Here is a 26,283-nt window from a genome sequence, read left to right as displayed (position 1 = left end):
GTATGATCTGTGACTATTTGGAAAAAATGCTTATTTAATATATATAAAGATGTTAACACAAATATCATGTTAGGAAGATTTGAACACACCATAAATAATAACCAGCTGTCTGGAAAGTTTGCATGCACCGTTAACTGGTTGATGTGGTTAAACAAAAGCCAGAGAAACCTGCAGAGTATTTTGTTTCAGTTCACCCTTCAGACCCTTCACTGTTGAACCACATCTCTCTTCAGGCAAACAATGCCGGAAAATATTTATTTAAATTATTTATCAGAGCCTGATAAACTGACAAAGGTGGATAAAGATGAAAAAAGTAAGTGCGTGTGTCATTCTTGTCCTTTCTATCTTTTAATGGCTACTGCAAAACGATTACTTGATGTTGAATGATGTTATTTCCTGCATAATGATAAACGAGGTGCCATTCGTCACTCTTTCCGACTCCAATGTTAGTCTGTTCATCTATTGTTCATTGTTTGTTCATGTTAGTAAATTAACGAATAAATTAACTAACTAGTAAATTAACTAACATTAACTTATGTTATCGTATTTTAGGTGTTACCAAACGCTTTCAGTTTGCAATATTTATGATAATTTTTGATGTTCATTGTTTTCTCCTTTATTTGCTTTGTATATCAATAGCTTTAACTCTCCTTATCAAGTTATTACAGTATGTAAACACATTCATGTTCAGACTGAAATTAATAAAATTTCCATTTAAAGATTTTTATTTATAGTTATTTGTTTTGTACATTTTTTTTAATTTAAAGCTATGATAAATAAGAAACAAAACATTAAAACATAATATTATCCATTAAAATGTGTTCAAATTCAAAATAGTTAAAAAAAATGCAATATTGCACAATGTATTATTCATCTAATTGTGTATGCGCATTTTTATAGTGTCACCAGCAGCATCAAGGATCCCTCACTTAATGAAAAATAACTGTTTGTCTTTCATGTTCTAAGATATTATAAGCACTTATATTTACATATGCAGGGTGTAAGTGTAAACCAATGCAGAGGAAATTATCCTGTCTTCTCTTCCTGTCTTTGCTGGCAAATGGGGGGTTGGCATATCTGTGTGAGTTCTATTTTATATTATATTAATGTATTTTCATTATTTTATGTATGTATGTATGTATGTATGTATGCATGTATGTATGTATGTATGTATGTATGCATGTATGTATGTATGTATGTATGTATGTATGTATCTATGTATCTATGTATGTATACATATACAAGTGTTGCTGGCATACTTTTATTTATTTGTTTATGATTTGATTGTATTCTATTTTTGTTTTAATTTTGGTTAATTTATTTTGTTTTAATTTATTTAATTGTTTTAATTCAATTTAATTTTGTTTAATTTAATTTTGTTTTAATTTAATTTTGTGTAATTTAATTTTGTTTTAAGTTAATTTAATTTTGTTTTAATTTATTTTGATTTTAATGTTGTTTTAATTTAATTTTGTTTTAATTTAATTTAATTTTATTTTATTTGTTGCTGATATCACATTCATGACCTACAATTTAGTACCATAACTTTCTATTTATTTCTTGGTTTAAACAAGGTGTAAAATAATTTCATCATTTGCATCTTTAACTTACTAAAACACAATGCTTCACAGATCACAATAAAAACCCAAATCCGTTTTGTGAACAAAGAAGAATCTGCTTAAAATCAGGTAAATGACTGCTTATCTTCATTAGTGCACAGTCACATAATCCACTTGGTCTCACAAATTTGTGTCTTTCAAACCCTCATTTAGATGCCCATCAAACAATGAAAATAAACTCCATGAAAAATCACAGTTTACCAAACCACTGTTCAGGTACAGTAAAGTAATTGCGTCCTGCATTAAGAAAATTGTATAAATGAATTTAGTAATTCACACTGTAATGTATGAATCTGACTGAATATCAACAAATCTAGTTGACAAAATTCTCCACATTATTAATCACTAATATATTAATGGCTTTGTACCTGATTTGTTTTTCTTGTTTTTCATTTCTAAAATCAAAGAAAATAAGGCAAATCAACAATAGACAGTTGCTTCTCTCTCTCTCTCTCTCTCTCTCTCTCTCTCTCTCTCTCTCTCTCTCTCTCTCTATTATTGATTTTGCTCGAGTGTCTACTTATATTTACAAGAGCTAAACTGTGTATGCAGGTTTACATGAGAAGTTGGTTCAGAACAAGGGCAGATTGTATGTTTTCTCCACTGATGTGATGGACTGGAGCAGCAGCAGACGCCGTTGTCAGGATCTGGGTGGAGATCTGGTCGTCATCGATAGCACTGAAGAACAGGTACAGATTAAATACAGAGTTACATAAGTTACAATTGCAGTTATTTTACAGTAAATTACAGACAGTTGTTTTAGATTTGACAGGTATAGCCAGATTAGTTTACACTCTAAAAAGGATAGATATTAAAGGCAGTTTAAGAGCCTTTCTGTTTTGATTAATACTTTTATGCCAAAATGAATAAGGCGGTTTTTTTTTATTAATTAATTAATTATTTTATTTGACTGTCAAAGCACCTCAATTTTATAGAGTTGAAACATGCAACACAGAAAACACATACTTAGTAACGAAAAGATGATAAAAATATTAAGAAATAATTACCATGTATGTGTGTCTGTTTTTGCCATTTTTGACCTCATGAGCAAATATTTTTAGATAATTGTTGTGTATATAATGATTTGTCGCATTTCACAATCTCATCACTTAAAAAATACAAACTGCACCTCAGTTACATGATCAAAAGCTTGAGATTTAATCTGGCCACAAGCATATGGTGAAATGATTCATTAAAATAACAACAGATTATATTTTTTTGCACATATTTTGTCATTTTATTTTAGTAATTTAAGTTGCAATGCAATTTGCTCTTGTCTTGTTTACCAGCGAACAACCACCAGATGTCGCTAGTAAACACACACACACACACACTTAGAACTACACTTTTCCTGGACTACAACTTCATACATGTAGAATGTGCTCTGTCGCTTTAAATGCTCTGTTCCTAAACCCGCTACTGCGCATGTACAACGGTGATATGGCAGAAAGAGAAAGCCATCATGTAAAGTTATGTAAACTGTTTTGCTGTGCATAAGTAAAAGCTTATAAACGTTATTATGGTCTCCTGGCTCATCATCTAACATGGTGTCAGAAGTGGTCTGCACGGAATTCTGACGACGGCGGAAAAAAGGCTCGTCCATCGTGCTTCGACACAGTAAGCTGTCTAAGAGCGTCGCAGAGAAGAAAAAAAAATAATAACCATGGCCGAAGGTTTCCGCAGACCTGATCCGCTGGTCTTTGACGGCAATATCGCCGAAAATTGGCGTGTTTTTGAACAGGAATTTGATATATTCATAGCCGCGGCACACTCAGAGAAAGAGCCTCGCACAAAAGCATTCATACTGCTTAACCTGGCCGGCTCGGAAGCCATCGAGCGCGAGCGAACATTTGTTTATGCACCCGCGGTATATACGGGTCAGGGTGATGACCGACGAATACACATACCGGCAGAATCACGCGAAGACCCGGAGTGTCTAAAACGCAAATTTCGAGAACTTTGCAGTCCACAAACAAATATAACAATGGAGAGACACAAATTCAATTCAAGAAATCAAAAGCCTGGTGAAACTATTGAGGCGTACGTGAGTGATTTGCGAAACAAAGCACAGAGTTGCAGATTTGGAGATTTGCAGGAAGAGTTAATAAGGGATCGACTCGTGTGCGGAATACTTAATGATGGAATGAGAAAACTGCTGTTTAACGTCAAAACGTTAGCTGGACCAAAACATAACCTGTCAAATGTGGATAGTGTTCAACAAATGATAAAAAGAAAGTCATTTCGTACTCCCAAGCCCAGATTAGACAAGTTTGCTTCACAGCAGATTCATAATTGCAGCAATTGTGGAAGAAACCACGAAGCTAAACGGGAGAGATGTCCTGCGTATGGCCAGCAATGCCACAGGTGCAATAAATGGAATCACTTCCAGAAATGTTGCAAATCAACTAAAGTTCACAGTGCAAGAAATCTAAGAAAAACTGTGAATCAAATTGAAGTTTCTAAAACCTCTAACAGTAGTGAAGACTCCTTCTTTATAGATGGAGTTGCTCTGAATCATCAAAACGTGACTAATACAGATTTAAAGCAGCTGAAGAAACCTGCAATATCTTGCACAGTCCAAATCAATGGAAAAACAACTGAATTGAAAATTGACACAGGAGCCTCATGCAACATCATGTCCTCACAAATATTTGCACACGTAAAGCAACATGAAAATCTGCAGGTGTCGAGCCATGTAAAGCTTGTTGCTTATGGTGGAGAGGAGATTCAAACGGCTGGATCTACTGTGTTACCTTGTCATCTAAATGGTCAGATCTACACTTTACAGTTCTACGTGGTCCAAAGGGATGTACAGCCATTACTTGGGCTCCCTGATTGTCTTCGGATGGGCCTCATCTCTCTCAATAAAGCAGTACACCAAGTCAGTCTAAAAGAAACAAGTTTCGCTCAACAGATCACCACAGAATATGCAGATCTTTTCCAAGACGAAATAGGGAAACTTCCTGTGACATACTGCATGAAACTTGACAAAGAAGCTCAACCTGTTGTTCGTCCAGCACGCAGAATTCCTGCAGCGATGCAAAACAAGGTGAAAGCAGAGTTAGAAAAGATGGTTGCCATGGGTGTTCTCAGCCCTGTATCGGAACCTACTGACTGGGTATCATCTATGGTGGCCACTCACAAGAAAAACTCAGATGATATCAGATTGTGCATTGATCCCAGAGACCTAAATAAGTTTCTGAAACGTCCACATCACCCCATGCGCACAGTGGAAGAAGTGGCGGCGCAAATGCCGAATTCCACTGTATTTTCGGTGCTAGATGCTAAGAGCTCCTTTTGGCAGATATCACTAGACCAAAAGTCGTCTCTACTTACAACGTTCAGTACGCCGCTTGGTAGATTTAGATTTCTTCGAATGCCCTTTGGTATTAATTCTGCCAGCGAAGTTTTTCAGCATGCCATGGAACAAATCTTTGCTGGCTTTCCATGTGCAATCATAGTGGATGACATTATAGTGGGTGGACATGGCGAAGAGGAACATGACGAAAATTTAAGGAGAGTGCTGAATCGTGCCCGTGAAGTGAACTTGAGACTAAATCCTCAGAAGTGTAAATTTCGTCTAAGTGAAGTGAGCTATGTGGGCCACATTTTCACAAACGAGGGACTACGAGCAGACCCAGAGAAGACAAAAGCAATCACAGAAATGCAGCCACCAGACAATATTACTGCATTACAACGTTTCCTGGGCATGATAAATTACTTAGGAAAGTTCATACCGAATCTCAGTGAGCTGTCTGCACCCCTGCGCGAGCTGACCTGTAAAAACACAGAATGGAGCTGGTATAAACAACATCAGGATGCTTTTGACAATCTGAAGCAGATGATTTCCAGTCCACCTACCTTAAAATACTATGACGTTCAAAAACCTGTCACACTCACCTGTGATGCATCCCAGTTCGGCCTAGGAGCTGCATGTCTTCAGGAAGGTGCTCCAGTTGCATATGCATCACGGACATTGACTCAAACAGAAGTGCATTATGCACAGATTGAAAAAGAACTTCTGGCAGTGGTCTTTGCGTGTACAAAATTCAATGACTACATTTATGGTAAACAAATTCACATCGAAACAGACCACCAGCCACTAGTAACCATCCTCAACAAGCCCATCTACACAGCGCCGGCCAGACTGCAACGTATGATGCTAAGATTGCAGAAATACAACTTCACAATAACATACAAGAAAGGGAAGCAGATGTACCTTGCCGACACGCTATCACGTTCCCCTAGAACAGTCCCAAATGAACCCTATGATGATTCAACTGACTTTGAAGTCATGTCAGTCCAGCATATTTCATCTTTCAGGCTGAATGAGTTGCGCACTCACACTGCACAGGACCCAGTACTTCAACGCCTTTGCAGTATTCTCAAATCAGGATGGCCGTATAGCCAGTCAAAACTGCCTGTAGAAATTCGTGAGTATTTTCCATTCAGGGACGAACTCACAATTGATGAAGACATAATCATGAAGGGACAGAAGCTAGTGGTTCCTGAATCACTACGTAGTGAATATATCACAATTATTCACAGAGGTCACCCTGGCCTTGAGGCAACTAAACGCAGGGCACGAGGTATTGTTTTCTGGCCTTCTCTGAACAAAGATATTGAAAATCAGGTGCTGTCGTGCTCCATCTGTAACAGTCAGAGGTCTCATCAACAAAAAGAGCCTCTTCACTTACACTACATCCCAGATCTCCCATGGTCAACAGTAGCTACAGATATCTTTGAGTGGAATGGTCAACACTACCTTGTATTAGTAGACTCATATTCGGGATGGTTTGAAATTGATTTGCTTCGGGACATGTCCTCCAGCACAGTGATCACAAAACTGAAAAGGCACTTTTCTGTTCACGGGAGTCCACACAGGGTCCTTTCGGACAATGGCACCCAATTCACAAGTCAACGATTTAAAGAATTCGCTGCAGCTTGGGATTTTACACACATCACCAGTAGCCCAGAATATCCACAAGCTAATGGGCTAGCTGAGAGGGCAGTGCAAAGTGCAAAACAACTAATGGAGAAAAGCAAGAGAGATGGATCGGATGTGTTTCAAAATTTGCTCAACATCAGAAACATTCCACGTGATCAGACTCTGGGTTCTCCCGCAGAAAGATTAATGTCTAGGCAGACTCGAACAACTCTACCAGTTAGCAAATCTGCCCTTGTGCCTGCCTCGAAAAACAATGTTTCTGTCAAGGAACAACTCTCGAGGAAGAGGCAATATCAAAAGCAATACTATGACAAATCTAGTAAAGCACTGCGACCACTTTTGCAAGGTGAAGTAGTGAGACTGGCAACATCCAAAGGTCATGATCGAATTGGACTTGTTAAAAAACTTTTGGATGAACCAAGGTCATATCTTGTGGAATCAGAAGGAAGAGAATATAGACGAAACCGAAAACACATTCTTCCAGTCACAGAACCATCACCACAACCGTTTGAGCAAAGTGTGATGTCACTTCCCTCGGTCCAGACCCCCTCTGTCGAGTCTAAACACGAACATCCCATTCCAGAGGAAATCAAAGAACATTGCACCTCACAAGAAACCAAGAAAAAAACATTTATTGAACACTCAACAAAAGTTGTTCCCAAAACTCCTTACGTGACCAGAGTTGGTCGTCTTTGCAAACCAAACCCTAAATACATGGACTGAGATGAAAAGAGAAAACACTCAATCGCTAAGTAACAATACTGAATGTATAAAAGTTGTTTAATGCTTAAAATCTGAGCTGTTAAAAGTTGTATAGTCTATCTTTAAGCTCAGCTTACCTTTTAGAGACAGTTCTCAAAGAAAAACAGAAATTTTGATTTAATTTGTTATGCAATAATCTTTTGTTAAGAAGAAACTGTCAAAGTTAAAGAAGGAGGATGTAGAATGTGCTCTGTCGCTTTAAATGCTCTGTTCCTAAACCCGCTACTGCGCATGTACAACGGTGTTCCGGTGGTACAACGGAAGAGAAAGCCATCATGTAAAGTTATGTAAACTGTTTTGCTGTGCATAAGTAAAAGCTTATAAACGTTATTATGGTCTCCTGGCTCATCATCTAACAATACATGCTCTTCGCCCACACACCTGCTTTCTCATTTAGCTTGATTTACATTCACACCTGAGGACTTTCAGAGACTGATTAACACACTATTTAAGCCACACATTCACGCCTTCAGTTGGCCGAGTCTTGTTCACTGTAAAGTAGCATTACAACGCGTTTTCCTTGTCTTGTTTTCCTGTGTTTTGAACTTAGCCTTGTTTATTTAGTTATCCTTGTCTGCCGCCTGCCTTTCGACCTCTTGATTGTTAAACTGACTACGATTCTGGATTGTCCTCACATACCTGTTTGCTCCCGTATTGACCACTGCTTGCCTGACTGTGAATAAACCTGCATATTGGATCCTACCTTCTGTTGTGGTGTTACTCCCCGGCGTTACAGCTCTACAGTTTGGACTCTCAGTAATGACTTTAAACCACACTGAACTGAGCTAAACTGAACTGAACTTAAACATTAAAAACTGAACTACTCTGATCCAGTTACTATGACCATTTATGTGAAGCTGCTTTGACACAAGCTACATTGTATAAGCACTATACAAATAAAGCTGAATTTAATTTTATTGTTTTCGGTTTGGCTATAGCTAGATAATAGTTCTTATTCAGTCTTATTTCAACATTCCTTCTTGACCAAACATTCAGTGGAATTTGCTTTTCATTATATCTATTTTCTGTTTGTTTGTTTTTTTGTGTTTGACTTTATGTATTTAAGCATGTTAATTGTTGTCATTTTATATATATATATATATATATATATATATATATATATATATATATATATATATATATATATATATATATATTCAGCAAACAAATAAGGCACTGCAAATTTTGCTACAATTCCACATTTAAATGACAAATTTGTACACAATGAACAAAATATTGCATAGTAAGAAAGTAAACTATTAGTACTTCAACTATTAATAGCTGTTATATGAAATAATAATATAAATAGTAAATAGTAAAATAAAATAACTATGTAGTTATTCAGTTATGCATTAATTTTGTACTGTAGGCCTATAAGCTTGAAAAAGCAATTTCTGATTAACTTAATCCAACTACAGTGAACATAACTGAACTAAACAGAAATGGAATTACCTAATTTCACCTAATTGTTTCATGTTTTACTTAAACGATTTGTTTTGGGGCAACATGAAGACATTGTATGCAACTCGGCATATTTTACTCTATTTTACAGCAAGTAATAAAAATACATTCAAATCATGCTGCTTTATAGAACTTTACATTTATCACCAAAAAGAGTTTTGCCATTGCCACAAACCTTTTTTTGTTTACACTCAAAAAAATGACCTTTGCTGTTTGTTCATAGACAGTACTCATTTAAAATTAGCAAATCAATACTTGATTTTTTTGGGGTGATGGGACAACTTAATTGTTTTATGTTCAATACACTTATATTTCTTTCATTCATTTTCTTTTCGACTTAGTCCCTTTATTAATCTGGGGTCACCACAGCGGAATGAACCACCAACTTATGCAGCATATGTTTTAAGCAGCGGATACCCTTCCAGCTGCAACCCATCTCTGGGAAACATCCATACACACTTGTAAGAGTTGAAATATTGCAAATATTTTGATATCTTTGACAATTCAAAACATGAGCTGAAAACAGAGACTGGTGACTCCACAACCCAGCAGGTGGGAATGCGGGAAAAACCAGTTCCTGCTGCATTTGCATCTGAGTCTGCTGAAGCTCGGCTTCAACCACCCCAACTCACGCATATGGTCATTTCAATGTTTGAATGTTCTAAATTAACCAAACTGACTTTAACTATCATGTTTGATATCATTTGAAATGTCTCAGTGCGATTGGTACCATGGTCTCATTCTCTCAGAAATAGACATAATCAAAACAATAAATATATAACTTTAGGCATCTTTTGAACCACTGTGAAGGGTGTGACTTTCCCACAGGCAGCACTAAGTGTGAAAGCCTTTTGTTATACACACACCCCTTTCCTTGAGGGAATTCTTGGATTATTTAAGGTAAGGTTTGAGAAAGGCTCAGGGCGATTCTGCCTAACCAGATCAGCCCATAACATTGAGCCTGCTCCATGTTATGTATATTTCAAAGTCAGGATATGCATCTTTTCATCTTGGATTTGTCTGTGATAATTTGATGTTTTGTATTGATCGTTTATGAATTGACTGATTGAATTGGCATATTACATTTACCTGACTAATAAATTGTTATGTTTAGAATTATTCAAACAGAGTTCGTGTTATTATCTCTAGTAGATTGTGGTAATTTCATAGCACCACAAGCCCCTGTACAGGTTAGTAGCGGACTAGAACACGGTAGACGGAGCATTGCGGCAGGCTATACGATATCTCTAGAGCTCCGACTAACACATTGGCATTAATTCATGTATACTTAGGCTGTAAAAGGATATCTAAGGGGATAGTCCTTCACCCGATAAACTTATAATACTATTTAGATAGTATAGTGATTATTCAAAGTTACTAATAGTTTAAGTACGACTGGTCTGCTTAATTCTATAGTAATGATCATTATATGACTAAAGAGCTCTGTTTGGTTTAGGAGGTAGCAGATCTATGGGGACCGCATAAAAATATCCTAATCTAGGTAAGTAGGGTTCTGCCGGTTTAGGATAGCGGTCAATCGCCACTGTTTAGTGACCAACACTGACATGCTTGTGCTTAAGAAATTGTATACTCGGCCGGTACAAGATTCAGGATGTTATAGGAATCCCAATGAATGAGAATAACATAAAATGATGAACCGAAGAGAATATTCAATCATAATCTAAACTAATGTAAACGGAAACAAAATAACCTTCTCAATGTTTTATAATTGGAGTCAGATAAAACGAGGATAAATATATTAATATTCTAAACCACCTCATACTAAAATTGGAGTCAGATTTTAGCTAAGTTTAATATAAATCAACATTGTGCACGGGAAAGACCGAACATGCAGTGAACCTTCATCCACCAGTGGATACCGTCATTGGACCAACTGGCTGGACCCTACACACTCATTCACACTCATACACTATGAACAGTTTTAGACTTCCCAATTCACCTATACCACATATGTTTTTGGACTGTGGGGTAAAGCGAAGCACCCATAGGAAACCCACGCGAATGCAGGGAGAACATGCAAACTCCACACAGAAATGGCACCTGACCCAGCTGAGTCTCGAATTAGCGACCTTCTTGCTTCTTGCGTTGTCCACACTTACATTTGTAAAAACTAATTTAATCCATCATGCATTTTTTACAGTGTACTGTTTAGAATCATATTTTCATAACAACAAGTTCTTCAAATTTAAATTGTAAACCACCACAACAACAATTAACAATAACAGCTCATTTAAATACATGAGGTGTTGTTAGAGAATACAATGACATGACCCTTTTTTTTGTCTGTTGTAGGAATTTCTCTCCAAAAAAGTCAATGGTGTGCATGACTTTTATTGGATCGGGCTGAGTGACAGTCAGATGGAGGGAGTGTGGCTTTGGGTGGACAACACCACACTAAACAATGACACCTCGTAAGTAGCAGTTTAAAACCTCATCTGTGACAATGAACTGTGTAAACCAATGAAGCAGTTGTTCAGTGTACACATACAGTAACCCAAATCTGTTCTTGACCTCATAGATAGGTTTTCTCTTTGTTTTAGATGGGACAGTCCCCCAGATGACTGGAAAGCTGAAAATCCTTTAGATGGTGAAGATTGTGTTATATTAAAAGATCGTAAATGGGGGGACGTTTCCTGCTTGAGGAAAGAGAAAAGGATCTGTGAGATTCATTGCTCTTCATCTTAATAACGCAGATCTAAAAGAACAAAGATTAATTTTATTGCTCGCATTTAGATACAGTTATCTTTCAGCTTTCAACCTGTTTTATTTCTTGTGAATGAGTCATGAAGGGTCATTGCTGGTCATGTATGGTGCCATATAATAGTATGTTAGTAAATTATAGTAGATCGGCTGCTTTATTTTAATTGTTTTTAATTTAAATTTACGATGTGTACTACAAGATACATTGATGGCCATGAGGAAGTATTTTTCACTCAATATTGTTTTTGCAATTATAATTGTGTCTGTTTTGAGTTTCTTGTGATCATTTGGTTAGTTTGAATTCAAACCAACATGACGGCTTAAAGTGTTTATGCAATACAGACTGCATCAAAGCAGCTTCACAGAGTTCAACAAAAAATATATAAGATAAACTATTGGTGCAATCTGTGTGTCAGAGTGAATTTTATCAATTTGAAGTAGGCTTAGTTCAATTTAGCAATGTTATTATTCAACTCTGCGACACAGTGGGTATCGCTGTCGCCTCACAGCAAGAAGGTCGCTGATTTGAGTCCCGGCTGGGTCAGTTGGCATTTGTGTGGAGGTTGCATGTGCTCCCTATGTTGGCTTGGGTTTCCTCCAAAAAAAAACATGCTGGATAAGTTGGCGGTTCGTTCCCCTGTGGTAACCCCTGATTAATAAAGGGACTAAGCTGAAAAGAAAATGGAGGAATGAATTATTAAACTCAAGTTAGTTGGACTCAGGCTATAGTTCAAGTTTTGCTTTTATTCAATGGTGTCTATGGTCATATTTATACATTTCTGAAAGTTAAGTGATTTTAAGACCACAATTATGCAAGAATCCAAGAAACTATGTAAAAAAATGAATAAATTCAATAAAATTAAGTTACATAAAAATAAAAAAAAAGTAAAAGAAAAAGTTTGAGTGAAACTGTGCTCATTTGAGGATATTTTGAAATAAATTTACGTATCCAGATCCACTATAGGCAAATCCACAATATTTACAATTTATGCATTTTGTGCAAATTATTGTAATCACGTTTAACTGGTATTGTTAAATTTAGTTTACAGCATAACATAGTTCAGTTCACAGCACTGTCTTTTTAAATGCAACAAATGTAGGTGCCTTAGTTTTGTGAAATAATAAATCACAAAGATATTAGCGAATACTATAATAAATAAATCCTGGCTGAATTAAATTAACATTGAGTCCATTGTACTTATATTATGTTAATCTGACTTAAAAGATCTTGCATAAGTTTTAAAATTAAGTTAGAATATGATTAACTTACAATGAACTAAAAACACGCTGTCAGGACTGACTGATCATATCATTGTTTAGATAAATAAAGAAACATACATACAGTGTAGCCTTTTAAAATTTTAATTAGTCATGGTTTTATTACAAATAAAATTCATGAAACATGTTTTATTGTTGTTTAACAATTTTATATATATATATATATATATATATATATATATATATATATATATATATATATATATATATATATATATATATATATATATATATATATATATATATATATAGTAAAACTGCAGTTAAAAAATGGTCATTCAACTCTTTCCTGAACAATTATTTAATGTAAAATATAAATAACTCAGTGATTGGGTTTGTCCATTGACCCACATATGTTAGGTGAAAAAACACACATCAAAGCTTAGGTTTAATGTGTATCAAAAACAATGATGGCATGGATGCACAAAATATATGCTTTCTCTTCTGTCTTTATCCAGCAGTAAATGTAACTTATAGTGTCGTTGTTATCATGTAATAGGTTCGTCTAATGCAGAGTTTGTGATGATCAGCAGTTTTTGCAAAGGTTTAATGTTTAATCATATTCATATCCATGACGTTTGATAAGTAATACGTTCTTTATAAACAAAGCTCGCAATTGGTCAGATTTGTCATCGGAGGAGGAGTCAACACAAACAGCAGGTAGTGGTTTAAAAAGGGGAGTAAGAAATGTACAGTAGACAGTAGTTGTCGGTACATGATAGCACTTTGCACCTTACAAAATGTGGATTGCGGTCGTCGTAATTTCCTTGGCTTTAGTGGCCTTTTTGTATAAATTACTTGTGGGAAGTGGACCGAATCCCTTTGCGATCGACACACGAGAGCCCCTGAAGCCCAAGGTGTTCGACGAGAAGCTGAAAAATAAAGTCCTGAAACAAGGTCAGTCACTTAAACCATGACTCCTCGTACATCTTATATGATTAAGGTTACTCTATTGTGTCTAGATAATATAGGATAATTGGCAATGTGATTAAATAGTTTTTTTTTAAGAGTAACGTTACTGTAAGATTAACTCTTTCTATACCGTAAATTACTGCAGTCCAGTAAACATTACTGCACTCCAGTCTTGCTGAACAACTTCACATGTGTTTGCCAATCCAGGTTTCTTGGCCAGTAGAGTTCCTGAGGATTTGGATGCAGTAGTGGTCGGGAGTGGGATTGGTGGACTGGCAATTGCTGTCCTGTTGGCCAAAGTGGGCAAGAAGGTTCTTGTTCTGGAGCAACATGACCGGGCTGGAGGATGCTGTCACACCTTTACAGAGCAAGGCTTTGAGTTTGATGTTGGTGAGATGGATTTTTGTACCTTGGCAATGGCAACCTAATAAAATAGCATATTGTTGTTTCCTATCATGTCTGGCTCTGGCAAAGATATTTATTGAGTAACATTAAAGTGATTACTGTGCTGTATTGTAGCCATATTTAATAGCGTATCTTATTAGCATGGCACATGTCTATACATGTAGCCATAATTCATATTTTACTTTAGTAACGCAAATAATGTACTGTTTTATTTATGTAGATTTGTATATTTTATGTACACTGTAAAAAAAAAAAGTTGAGTAAACTTAAAATAATTAGGCAACCTATCACACATAGCTTTTTGAGTTAACTCAACAAACAGGGTTTGAAGACCAGTGAACTCAAAATATTTTGTTGAATTCTTTAGTTCTCTGAACAAAAAGTATCATGTTCACCCAACAAGACATTTTTGTTTGCTGAACAAAAAATATCATGTTCAACCAACAGGATATTTTTGTTTGCTGAACAAAAAATATCATGTTCATTCAACAAGACATTTTTGTTTGCTGAACAAAAAATATCATGTTAACCCAACAAGACATTTTTGTTTGCTGAACAAAAAATATCATGTTCAACCAACAGGATATTTTTGTTTGCTGAACAAAAAATATCATGTTCAACCAACAGGATATTTTTGTTTGCTGAACAAAAAATGTCATGTTCACCCAACAAGATATTTTTGTTTGCTGAACAAATATTATCATGTTTACTCAACAAGATCTTTTGTTTGCTGAACAAAAATTTTCACGTTTATTCAACAAGATCTTTTGTTTACTGAACAAAAATGATTATGTTTACCCAACAAGATTATTTTAGTTTACTGAACAAAATAAAACAAACTGATTCATTATGCATTTACAATTAATTTTTAGGATTCAAATTAAATACACAAGAATAGTCAATTCACTTTTTTTTATTTTTAACTGTGTTTAAATCACAATCCAAAACATTTGCATACAAAATCAGCATTTGACATTAGCCGTGTTCAGCATTGGGCTAGTTTGTACACAACTAGTACTGAATGTTTCCAGATTTGAAAAGATTGTACACTGCCTCAACATAAAATAACTGGCAACCTTACTAAAACCAAGCTATTAGTGTGTCTAAACACTCAAACCAGGTGAATATACAATCATCTAATCAGAGTAAACCCTAAAAGCCACTCCATTCATACAGTCTTTAAAGTGTACTGCACTTTTGTCAACAAAGTACATAAAGTCCAAAAACAGACCTCAAAACATTGAAACAGTGGCACATTAGGAAGTGGTCACGGGTCAGTTGCCGTTACTGTGTGGAGTTTGAATGTTCTCCCTGCGTTCACGTGGGTTTCCTTTGGGTTCTCCGGTTTCCCCCACAGTCCAAAGACGTGTGGCACAGGTGAATTGGGTAGGCTAAAATTGTCCGTAGTGTATGTGTGAATGAGTGTGTATGGATGTTTTCCAGAGATGGGTTGCAGCCGGAAGGGCATCCGCTGCGTAAAACAAGTTCATTGCGCTGTGGCGACCCCAGATTAATAAAGGGACTAAGCCGAAAAGAAAATGAATGAATGAATGAACTGAACTCTCGCAGATCATGTGCCACCAACCTCCATAAAACATGCTGAATCACTTAAAAAGTATATTTGAGTTCTTTTGGGTGTTCCATATTCAGTCTATACAAGAGGCTGAACAAGTAAGCGAAGGCTGCAGGCAGATGTGTGATATCCTGAAGTACTATGGCCTCCTCCTCCAAGATTTTAGCGAGGTTCATCACATATTGCAGGGATGCAGAAGCGCCATTATCATCTTCCACCACAGTGAAGATTCCAATCCTTTAATCTCTGGTGCTGTGGTCTTCAGGGTCCGTGTCCTTATAGGAGATTAAGTAATGGGAAAATTAATTGATGTGTAAAATTAATTACTACTTATTAATGTTATTACTATTATGCAAAGAAAATAAAAACATGTAATACTTTCGTACATACAAACAGTAACACTTTGAATAGTCTATAATATATAATAATTGAACAATATATTGACAACTTTTTAATATTTAGCAATTTTTTAAACTTTTATTTTACATAAAATTGCAAAGATTTACTTTTATTTGATACAGTTTCAATTGTGAAAGTTGTTTATTGTCCTGTTTAGAATATAACTGAGCCTTTAATTGTCATTCATAAGGGATTTATAAAGCATAAATAGTCCTCACTTTAGATTAGGTCACAACTGGATGAAGTTAAGCTCATAAAGCATATACTAACATACAAAGTAACTATTATTACATACCTTCATATTAGGATATTTAAATGTTAATTTGAATAGTTTATTAATCGTGTACTTAAGCATTCTGAATGATCTTAAAAACACCAACTATTCTTAAATAACTGGTTTGTAAATAATGCAATACTTAAATTAGTAATACAAATGAATCATTAAAGTTAAAAAAAATACAATCATTGAGCACTTCATGTAGAGTTATGCTTAACAGAAAATAAATTAACTATTTGCTAATACTAAATAAATTATTTATAGCGTGCAGCTATTAAAAGTGTTACCAAGCAGACTAATAAATGTAGAATAGGGTATGAAAATGGGTAACTTACCAGACATATCTTGAGAAAGCAAGCAGAATTTTTACGAAGAAAAATTGGCAATCCCTCAAGAGCTGCTCTTTCTCGATCGGTGACAATAACCTAAAGGAAAGTCATTTACAAAGGGTGTTTTACAATCTTATTGTTTTGTAAGTAAAAATGTACTTAGTACATTTAAATGAGCATAGTATTTTATTCATGCTGTTGAAAAAACACATGGCTTTATTTTTAAAAAAGAATTTTGTGGTTTCCATACAATGGAATTTGATAATGGTTGTGTTGGCAAATTTAGAAAAATGTTTAGTTTCATGTGACAATTACTTTGAGTTAAAAACTACAGCTATTATTTTCTATTTTCCTCTTTGAATGTATTCATTTGAAATGGTCACTCAAAACAAGTGAAACATCTGTTATTTATCTTACTTCCATCTCACAATCAAAACACAACTTGACACAATTAAAATTAATGCAAAAGGGCTGGACAATTAAATTGTTGCAATTACGTTTTATTAGACTGTATTACCTGAGCATGAAATTCTTGACAGGACAAAATATGTTGCACATGTTAAAAACATCAGACGGGTGTATAAGAAAAAAAAAATCTTAATGAGTACCTGCTCATCCATCTTGTTTAAAGTTGTATCCATCTCTGGACCCATTGAATCCCTTCTTTTCTGTAGAGTTTCAGGAGAGGTGCTGTATATTTATCAAGTCACTCGATTAACTGTCTCAGGAGATCTACATTACAGATCTGAGAAAACCCTGTGCAGATCTACAATATACAAAAAAAACATACATATTAATTTTTACACATAATATATATATATATATATATATATATATATATATATATATATATATATATATATATATATATATATTTGTAAATGTAAATATTTAAATGTTCAAATGCTGAATACAGATGTATTTTGAATTACCTATAATAATAATGTTGTTTGTTATTTTTAGCATTATCATTACTACCTTGAATGAAACCAAAGCAATTGCAATATAGTGACTTACCTCTTCCTTAAAGTCCAGGTTATCTCTCTCTAATTTCTTCCTGGCTAAATCTCAACAACTTCTTTTGGGCAAAGAGAAAAGGTTTCTTGCATCTGCTGGTGAATGACCGTCAAATTTCACTGATGATAACAAGTCTCACCTCCTCAAGGAAATCTTGCATTGAATTATGTCATTGTCAATATTTCAGTCCTTTTGAGCAAAAAGAAAGAAAAATATATATTTAGCCCTTTATATTTTTTATGTAAATAAAAGCTAGCTGACTGTTAAAGCAAGTTGGTCTGAATATGATAGACATTTAGTCGAGCTAACAAATCAAGCAATGAATTACATGAAAATCACACGATTTTCACACAAATTACACAGTTAAACACGTCACCGTTTGTTCCACTGGCTCTGGTTCGAAGGGAAAAAAGGTTATGATGTGCGCAATGCTGACAGCAATCTAGATAAACAGGACATAATGTTATATTTGACTTGGATACCTGATCTGGTATGTTATATGATACTCATTGTATTAATCGTGAGTTATTAAAGCAAATGACTCGATTGAAATCGCTATTTGTTTCAAATACATTCACTCTAAACTTTTATTGATGTAAATAGCCAAAACCAAGTGCACGAAACAAGTAACTCACGGCTAAATTATAACAAATAGTTCCGTATTAGGATACACGCGCACATCAAAGCCAACATATCAAATAATATAACGTTAGATGACAACAAAAAGAGACATACATACCTATGATTTAGCAGAAACGTCGTTGGCCTGCTCTTAACTAGGGATGGCTGACGTGAAACTGATGTTTTGACACAGTGTCGAGATCCCGAAGCGCAAGTGTTTCGAATCACTGCACCGAAGCATGATCCGAAGCACCCAAGTCACGTGACTAAAGTGTTTCGAAACACCTAGTCACGTGACTAAAGCGATTCAAAGCATCGATCAGCTTAGAAACGTTTCGAGACCTGGTGAATCCTAATTTGACTGCCAAGGTCTCCAAATTATCTCTGTCTCAAATGGCTTAGAGCACTGTGGGTTTGCTTATTGATTCTATGCTTAGCATGATGTTTTGGGTTCGAATCCCGACTTCGAAATCATGGTTTTATGTATTTTAATCATGTTTCTGTTTTGTGTAGCCTAAATAGGATACAGCTACAGTTACGCCATCAATTTAGCATCATTTTTGTAACACTGTAAAACAATAATAAATATTTTTACAGTATGGTTGGGTTTAGGGTTTGGGTAGACATTAATAAAATACAATAAATGGGAAATTTAATGAATAATATAAATAATTCTTGATAACTTCAGGCCACCGTTTTTGATCTAGCAACAACCCTGTTTTAAGACAAAAACAAGACATATTTATTCACAAATTGTTTATTCGGATATCAGACCAATGTTGAAACAAAACGATACAAGAGCAAAGCATTACCAACTGGTATTAAAGCATTTTAAAACAACTGCTACTGACTGGCTTCGAAACCTACTACTCCTGCATGGATGTCTGACACCTTAACCACTGTACTATGTTACTTGAAGGATTCCATTTGCACAAAGTGGGGTTTAATCCCTCAATTTGTTCAATCGTTCTTTGCTGAAGCTGTTTCAGTGCAATATATATAAAAAATGACCACTAAATGTCACTGTAGAGTGGGGTTTCGAAACGTTTCGAAGCTTCGACACATTTGCTTCGACTGTTTCAGTGTTTCACGAAGCCTCGCTTTGCCCACCACTACTCTTAACCGCTCTATCACGGTCTCTCACATCATTAATACACTGGTAAAATAGATCGGGCAGTCAGATGGGTAGCACATCGCACAAAAACATGTATACAATTATATACAATCGATTATGAAAACGATTGACACGTAGCTCCGCAGAAAGAAAGATGGTTCGTTTTGTCGCGCGCACGTGACAGGTACCCCCTGCAGTGAGCTATGGAAGTAAATTGCGCATGCGCCAGAAGCTTATAAGGCGCATGCGCCAACAAGAAGGGCACGCATCAACGCAAAACTAAGAATTTTGTATTAGTTCAACGAAATATTTTAAGTTTTTCACATTGAAGCACCATATTTGTTGAACAAACTAACTATTATTTGTCAGCATTTCAAATGAAAATATTTAAATTCAGTTAACTTATTAATCTTTGTTCAGAGGACTTTTTGAAAGTTGGCGTTTTTACAGTGTACTTCACCTGCAAAATACCTAACAGCCAGTTGGTCTGAATGTCTTTCAGGCATCCACTATATTGGGGAACTGTTGGATCACACGCCATTTCGATGTTTGATTGACCAAATGACCAATGGGCAGCTGCAGTGGGATCCGCTGGAAAACCCCTTTGACAAAGTGGTCATTGGTCCACCTGAAAACCGGCGCATATACCCAATCTACAGCGGCCGAAAGCGCTACATGGACGAACTGAAAAAGTGCTTCCCGGGAGAGGAAAAGGCCATTGACAAATTTGTGAGGCTCTGCGAGGTGAGAAACAAAATGTGGTTCAGACACTAAATTATTGGGTTGTCTTTTATATATGCTTGTCATATTGAATAGATTAGAAGATAATCTTTTTATTGTCATTGTACCGGTACAAATAAATGAAATGCAAACTTAAGGTCTACAAATATTATGAGCTAATATTGCAAAAAATTGCAGTGTAATAAATACAAAACAAGACGTTTCAAAGTTATTATTACTAAACAACAACAAAAAGGGCTTAGATGTGGCCATGGTCCTGTCTTTTCTGCATAGATAAAGAATGTATTATGAATGAATACATGTTAAAATTTCATAGGTTATAGGAGAGCAATATTGCACAGAAGCAGTTTTTATTTTGTGTGTGCAAACCATATAAAATTTTTTATATAATATTTTTAATACAAAATAAAAACAACCAATATTGTTGTGCACGTCGCATTTAATCAATTTATAGCATTCTTACTAAAAAAAATATTTTATCATACTGACCCTAAATGTTTTGTAATTTCAGTCAAAATCTCAGAGAATTTAATGCCATGGGGAGTTAAAAGGTGAAATCTTTATAACTGTGTGCTGCTGATTGCATGACCTTTTCCCTACGATCACAGCCACAGACAGGCAGTCACCCAGGAGTGTTGTGATATCTGTCAAAAGGGCCAGTGAGGACACCGAATGCTTGCACATGATCTTTTACCTTCATTAATTAGTTGCTTTTATGATTGTTAATATACAATACAGAAAAAATACTGCATGTTAGATCTAAAATCCACTTTTGCAGACATAAACACACATTAAAGGCCTTCATGGAATAAGTCAAATATAACCCTAACTATTTTTCTTTCAATAATTAATAGTAAGTTTGATTAGATTTTGCAGTATTGAACCCTGGCATTAGAGCATTGCACTAAACACATGTAACCCTAATTTCTAATGCATCTGTTAGAAAGTCGCACCTGGAATATGGTTCATGGTCCTGCTGAAGCTTGCCCCGGCTCCTTTTGCAAAGTTCCTGGTGCGCACGGGTCTGGCCAGTCGCTTAACATCCTTCTTCAGCTATGCGTCCCGCAGCCTGAAGGATGTGGTGAATGAGCTTACACAGAATAAGGACCTGAGAGCCGTGCTCTCTTACATCTTTTTGACCTATGGTGAGATCACCTGACTTGACTGGAGATCAAGGTGCATGTCGACATTTGTACACATTTGTAGTCAACTTTTTCTGTTAAACAGGCAATATTCCCAAAGAAGCAAGCTTTTCCATGCATAGTATACTTGTGTGCCACTTCATGAATGGTGCTTGGTACCCCAAGGGTGGTGCCAGCGAGATCGCCTACCACATGATTCCCATTATTGAGAAGGCAGGAGGTGCTGTGCTTGTTAGAGCACCTGTAAACCGCATTCTCCTCAATGATGCTAAAGAGGCTATTGGTAAAACGTTCCACTTTCTATAAAGATATACTGTATCCTCTTACTACACTTACTACACTCAACTCTTTAATAAGAATATTAGCACTGTGAAAAGGTCATTCAGCTAATAACTGACTTGTTTTTTGGCATTATTGCAGGTGTGAGTGTTCTGAAGGGACAGGAGGAAGTGCATGTACGAGCCCCCATTGTGATTTCAGATGCTGGAATCTTTAATACCTATGAACATCTCCTGCCCAAAGATGTGCAGACTATGCCTGGTGAGAGAGAGAAACTACATTTCTTTTGCTATTAAGAAACAATATTCTTTCAAATCTTCACAATATAGATTATTCTTATCAATAATAATATTATTAGTTGTAAATTCTACCTTAGTTGTTATGATCCTGTACAGCAATTCAGAAACAGTTGAGTATGCTAAAGCATGGAGAGAGTGGTCTCAGCATTTTCATTGGTTTAAATGGGACAAAAGAGGAGCTCGAGCTAAAAGCGGACAATTTCTATGTCTTTCCTGAGAACAATTTTGATGAGCTGTGAGTGCAGAATCACCAGCTTCAATAGAATTGCTCTGTTTATTTGGTAAAAATATCTTTTAACTTGTGTTCATGTCTGCTGTTCTTCCAGGTTTGAGGCTTACAGGAAAGGAAACAGGGAAGACTCTGCTAAAAAGTTGCCTGTAATTTTTGTGGCCTCACCTTCTGCCAAAGACTCAACCTGGCCAGAAAGGGAACCAGGTAAAGAGAAAAATGAAAAACACTTGAGGTCCTGTTTACATCTGGACTTAGGATTTTTATTGATCTGATCACATATCGACAAAGCTAATAAAGTAAATAGAGACACAATAGAGGAGGATTTAAGCGCTGCAGAATATATATATATATATATATATATATATATATATATATATATATATATATGTATATATATATATATATATATATATATATATATATATATATATATATATAAATGTTAACAGAGAAATAGCTACATATAATCTTCATAAATCAAATCCAGGATGAATGAAAACACAAGTTTAAATACAAGACGTGTTAAATGAGTGACACTGAGTGTAGGACATAATGTATAGACTACTTTTGTGGTTTTATTTTGTGGAATAATTAAAAAGTATGCCATTATAACAGTATAAATATACCAGGGAACACACACTGTGTCCATAACAAGTCATGCTGTTTAGTTAAACCACCTTTAGCTTTGATTATAGCATGCATTCGCTGTGGCATCATTTCAATATGCTTCTGCAATTACATTGTATTGATGATGAGAGAGTCAAACCGCTGTCTTCTCCGGGACATACCAAAGATTCTCAATAAGGTTAAGGTCTGGACTCTGTGGTTGACAATGCATGTATAAAATAATGTCCACCCCTCCTTCACAAAAAAAAAAAAAATGCATGGATGGAAGAACCTGGTCATTCAGTATAATCAGGAAGTCAGCTGACCTCATTCTTTGAGCATAAATCATTGCTGAACCTAGACCTGATCAGGGCATCTTCAAATCAAAGCACTGTATGGTTGGCACTAGGCATGATGGCAACATCATTTCCTAATGCCTGTACTCTGGACTCATCAGACCACATGGCCTTCTTCCATTGCTCCAGATTCTAATATTTTTGCTCTATAGCAAATTGAAGCCTTTTTATGATTAGCATAAGGGGTTGTCATAAGGCTACACAGCTATTTTAGTACCAATCTCTGTGTGTTGGTGTATGTGGGTGTGTGCGTGTGTGTGTGAAAATGCTCTTTTTTCACTATTAAACAAAGCCATGAGTTCTACTGGTGTTTTTTGAATGATTTGATTTCACTAGATGTTTAAGTAATTGCTGATTATTTAAACTATTTTTTCAACCTAATTTATTATGGATCCTCGTTGTATGTTGGACAGTTCCTATCCCAATTTAAATAGATTCAGCAATCTCTTTAGATGTTTTCTTTGCTTAGTGCATGCTAATAATTTGTCCCTTCTGAAGTAGGTTAACATCAATGTTATGACTAGAGGATGGGTTTTCCGGCATAGTTGTTTAAGCTACTCTCTGCATGAGTTATTGTAAAATAATTTGTTAAAAGTTTAAACAATCAACTAAGCATTAGGTATCCAGTAGAATACTTTTACTTATTTACTCAGTTAAATCCAGGTGGTGATCTTTTATTTGAATGGGCTTGTGTATAACATTTACATTGGGTCTAAATAGTATCTGGCTGGCTGCAGACTTGCACATGCATGCTGAGACATGCACTCTCAGACACATGTACTAAATAATGATGTCAATTTGAGGGGTAGGGTTGGGTGTGCTGATTAAAGCGTGCATGTGCATCAGTCTGTAGCTTCTCTAGAGTCTACAGGTGTAAATGGTCTTTTAGTATTTTGAGCTCATCTACATTTGACCACATGTGCATACAAATGCAATATAATCACAGGCTATCCACTTAAATAACAGACAATTTAGCTTCTTGCATCATGTTTGTGCTTGTATTAAAATCTACTTATGTATGTCACTATTAGGTAAATCTACCTTGTCTGTGGTTACCTTTGCCAAATATGAATGGTTTGAAGAGTGGAAAGATGACAAAGTGAAGAACAGGAGCACAGATTATAAGGAGTTGAAGCAAATGTTCATCAACTACATACTGGAGGGAGTGACTGAGATCTATCCCAAGATCAAGGACAGGGTATGAACTCATCAGACTGGATTTTTTTATCTATAAATTGCACAGATTTCATTGCTCATTTTTTTGTGGTTGATTAATCTGGCTTTCTCTGTAGATTGAATATGTGGAGGCAGGCACCCCAATCACAAATCAGTTTTATATTGGCTCTCCAAAGGGAGAGGTTTATGGTGCTGATCATGGTATTTCTCGTTTTAACGTTGAACTGAATGCCACCCTCAGACCGCAGACACCAGTTAAAAACCTCTATATTACAGGTGAGTGTATCCAACACTATTTACAAGGCCGTTTGTACAACATTTGTCATTGCTTGCATTTTTGTAGATGCTGTTAAAATGTCAACATTAAATTTGCTGAGATTTCTAGATTGTCCATTTTCAAATGTGGGTTTTGCTTACAGGTCAGGATCTGATGTTGTGTGGTTTTGCTGGTGGGTTGAGTGGAGCTCTGACTTGTGCTTCTGCCATCATGAACCGTAATCTGTATCTGGATTTATTCCTTCTTAGCAGAAGAGTCAAAAATAATAACAACAATAAGAAAGTATAAATATCAGTAATACATTATCTTAATAATCTTTGCACTGCTTAAATTAAATCACTCATGTATTTGCACCTAGTCATTTCTGTAAGCTCCTTTAAAGTTTACCATGTGCCTTGCTGATTCAAAACTTCACTACAATTCCAAACCTAATTTTTTTATGGGCACAAAAGGGGAACAGAGTAGATGCAGATGGTTTTACTGTACAAATAATCACTTAAGGACATTCAAGGGTAAAACAAAAATCTCTCTCAAACCTACTTGAAACCAAAATCCTTAGTAAAGTATTCTAAGTAAAGTTATGTGTGAAAAGAAGACTTTTTACAAGATTTTACAAGTCTGAAATAAAATCTTAGTTGCACTTTAATTACATAATTCTGGATCTAGGCAGATCTGTATAAATGATTCTGGCATATTTACTTGTATGTTTTGCTGCAGTAGCAGAAATATTTCAGAACTGTATCATCCTGCCAACAATTCAGCTAATATTTAAAATGGAGACTTGAGCATACTAAATGAACAGTTAATCAATGCAATGGATGCTTGTGTCTACTGTTCAAAATAAATTAAAGGGAACATTCAATCAAATATTAAATCTGTGGTCATTATTTTTTAAAACAAAAACATTATTTTATTACATGCTGGTTGATGTTACTCAAATCACACACTATGCAGTTATACACTATGCACTTACAGTTGTGCTTGAATGTGTCCATACACCTTGCAGAATCGGTTGAATCGGTGAAGAATTTGAATTAAATAAGAGATGTCATACAAAATGGATGTTGTTTTTTTTATTTAATGCTGTTCTGATTAAGATATTTTACATAGGATGTTTACATATAGTTTTTAAATTTTTGCTGAAATTATTGAAATAACCCCATGTAAAAGCTTGCATCGCCTTGGTTTTTAATACTGTGAGTGAAACTATGAGAGTGTTTTTCTGCTTTGTGATGGTTGTTCATGAGTCTCTTTATGAGACTTTGAAACAGAATATGTCTGTTTTTTTCCACTTAGTACTACCCTTTGGAATCAGACAATATTTGCAAATTACGTGCAATTTACCTTGATCTTCTTTGTCTGATTACTGTTCTGAACAAACAAGGGACTCATTAACTACCATCACAAATACGAGAAAACACTCATAGATTATCAGGTAACCACACACACAGTATAAAAACCAAGAGTATGCAAACTTTTGCAGAGGGCGATTCCCTCTGCTGATTCTCACTAATGATTCCAAAAAGTGTTTTGTCCTGTGAACTATATGTAAACACCTTTTATTTAAAATATCTTATTCAGGACACTAAATATATATTTAAAATAATGGCATCTCGTTTAAAGATAAGGTTGTATTAATTAATGTTAGTAATGCATTTACTAATTAATAAACAATGAACAACACATGTATTACATTATTATTTGTTAGTGTTATTTAGTTAATGAAAGTACAGTTAATT

The 26,283-nt window shown here is 35.4% G+C and overlaps 2 protein-coding genes across 2 annotated transcripts; both read left to right on the top strand.

Moving 5' to 3' along the window:
* The first annotated feature begins 182 nt into the window (after window positions 1-182).
* Window positions 183-12,381, top strand: si:ch211-232p21.6. The gene is given in 7 exon segments (NM_001442581.1): window positions 183-313; window positions 998-1,081; window positions 1,632-1,688; window positions 1,773-1,835; window positions 2,172-2,308; window positions 11,104-11,222; window positions 11,352-12,381. Coding segments are annotated over 7 exon segments (678 nt in total). The 5' UTR covers window positions 183-240; the 3' UTR covers window positions 11,497-12,381.
* A 1,128-nt stretch (window positions 12,382-13,509) lies between these two features.
* On the top strand, window positions 13,510-25,411 carry retsat.1 (retinol saturase, tandem duplicate 1). The gene is given in 11 exon segments (NM_001077793.1): window positions 13,510-13,686; window positions 13,909-14,091; window positions 19,939-20,180; window positions 21,121-21,322; window positions 21,405-21,602; window positions 21,740-21,859; window positions 21,994-22,132; window positions 22,224-22,333; window positions 24,123-24,289; window positions 24,384-24,543; window positions 24,687-25,411. Coding segments are annotated over 11 exon segments (1,824 nt in total). The 5' UTR covers window positions 13,510-13,529; the 3' UTR covers window positions 24,833-25,411.
* The last annotated feature ends 872 nt before the right edge of the window (window positions 25,412-26,283 follow it).

Source organism: Danio rerio, chromosome 3 (assembly GCF_052040795.2).
Source record: "Danio rerio strain M-AB ecotype USA chromosome 3, GRCz13ab, whole genome shotgun sequence".
In the NCBI taxonomy this organism is placed as follows: Eukaryota; Metazoa; Chordata; class Actinopteri; order Cypriniformes; family Danionidae; genus Danio; species Danio rerio.
Note: the sequence above shows the minus strand (reverse complement) of the source record. Positions and strands in the feature narration are given on the sequence as shown.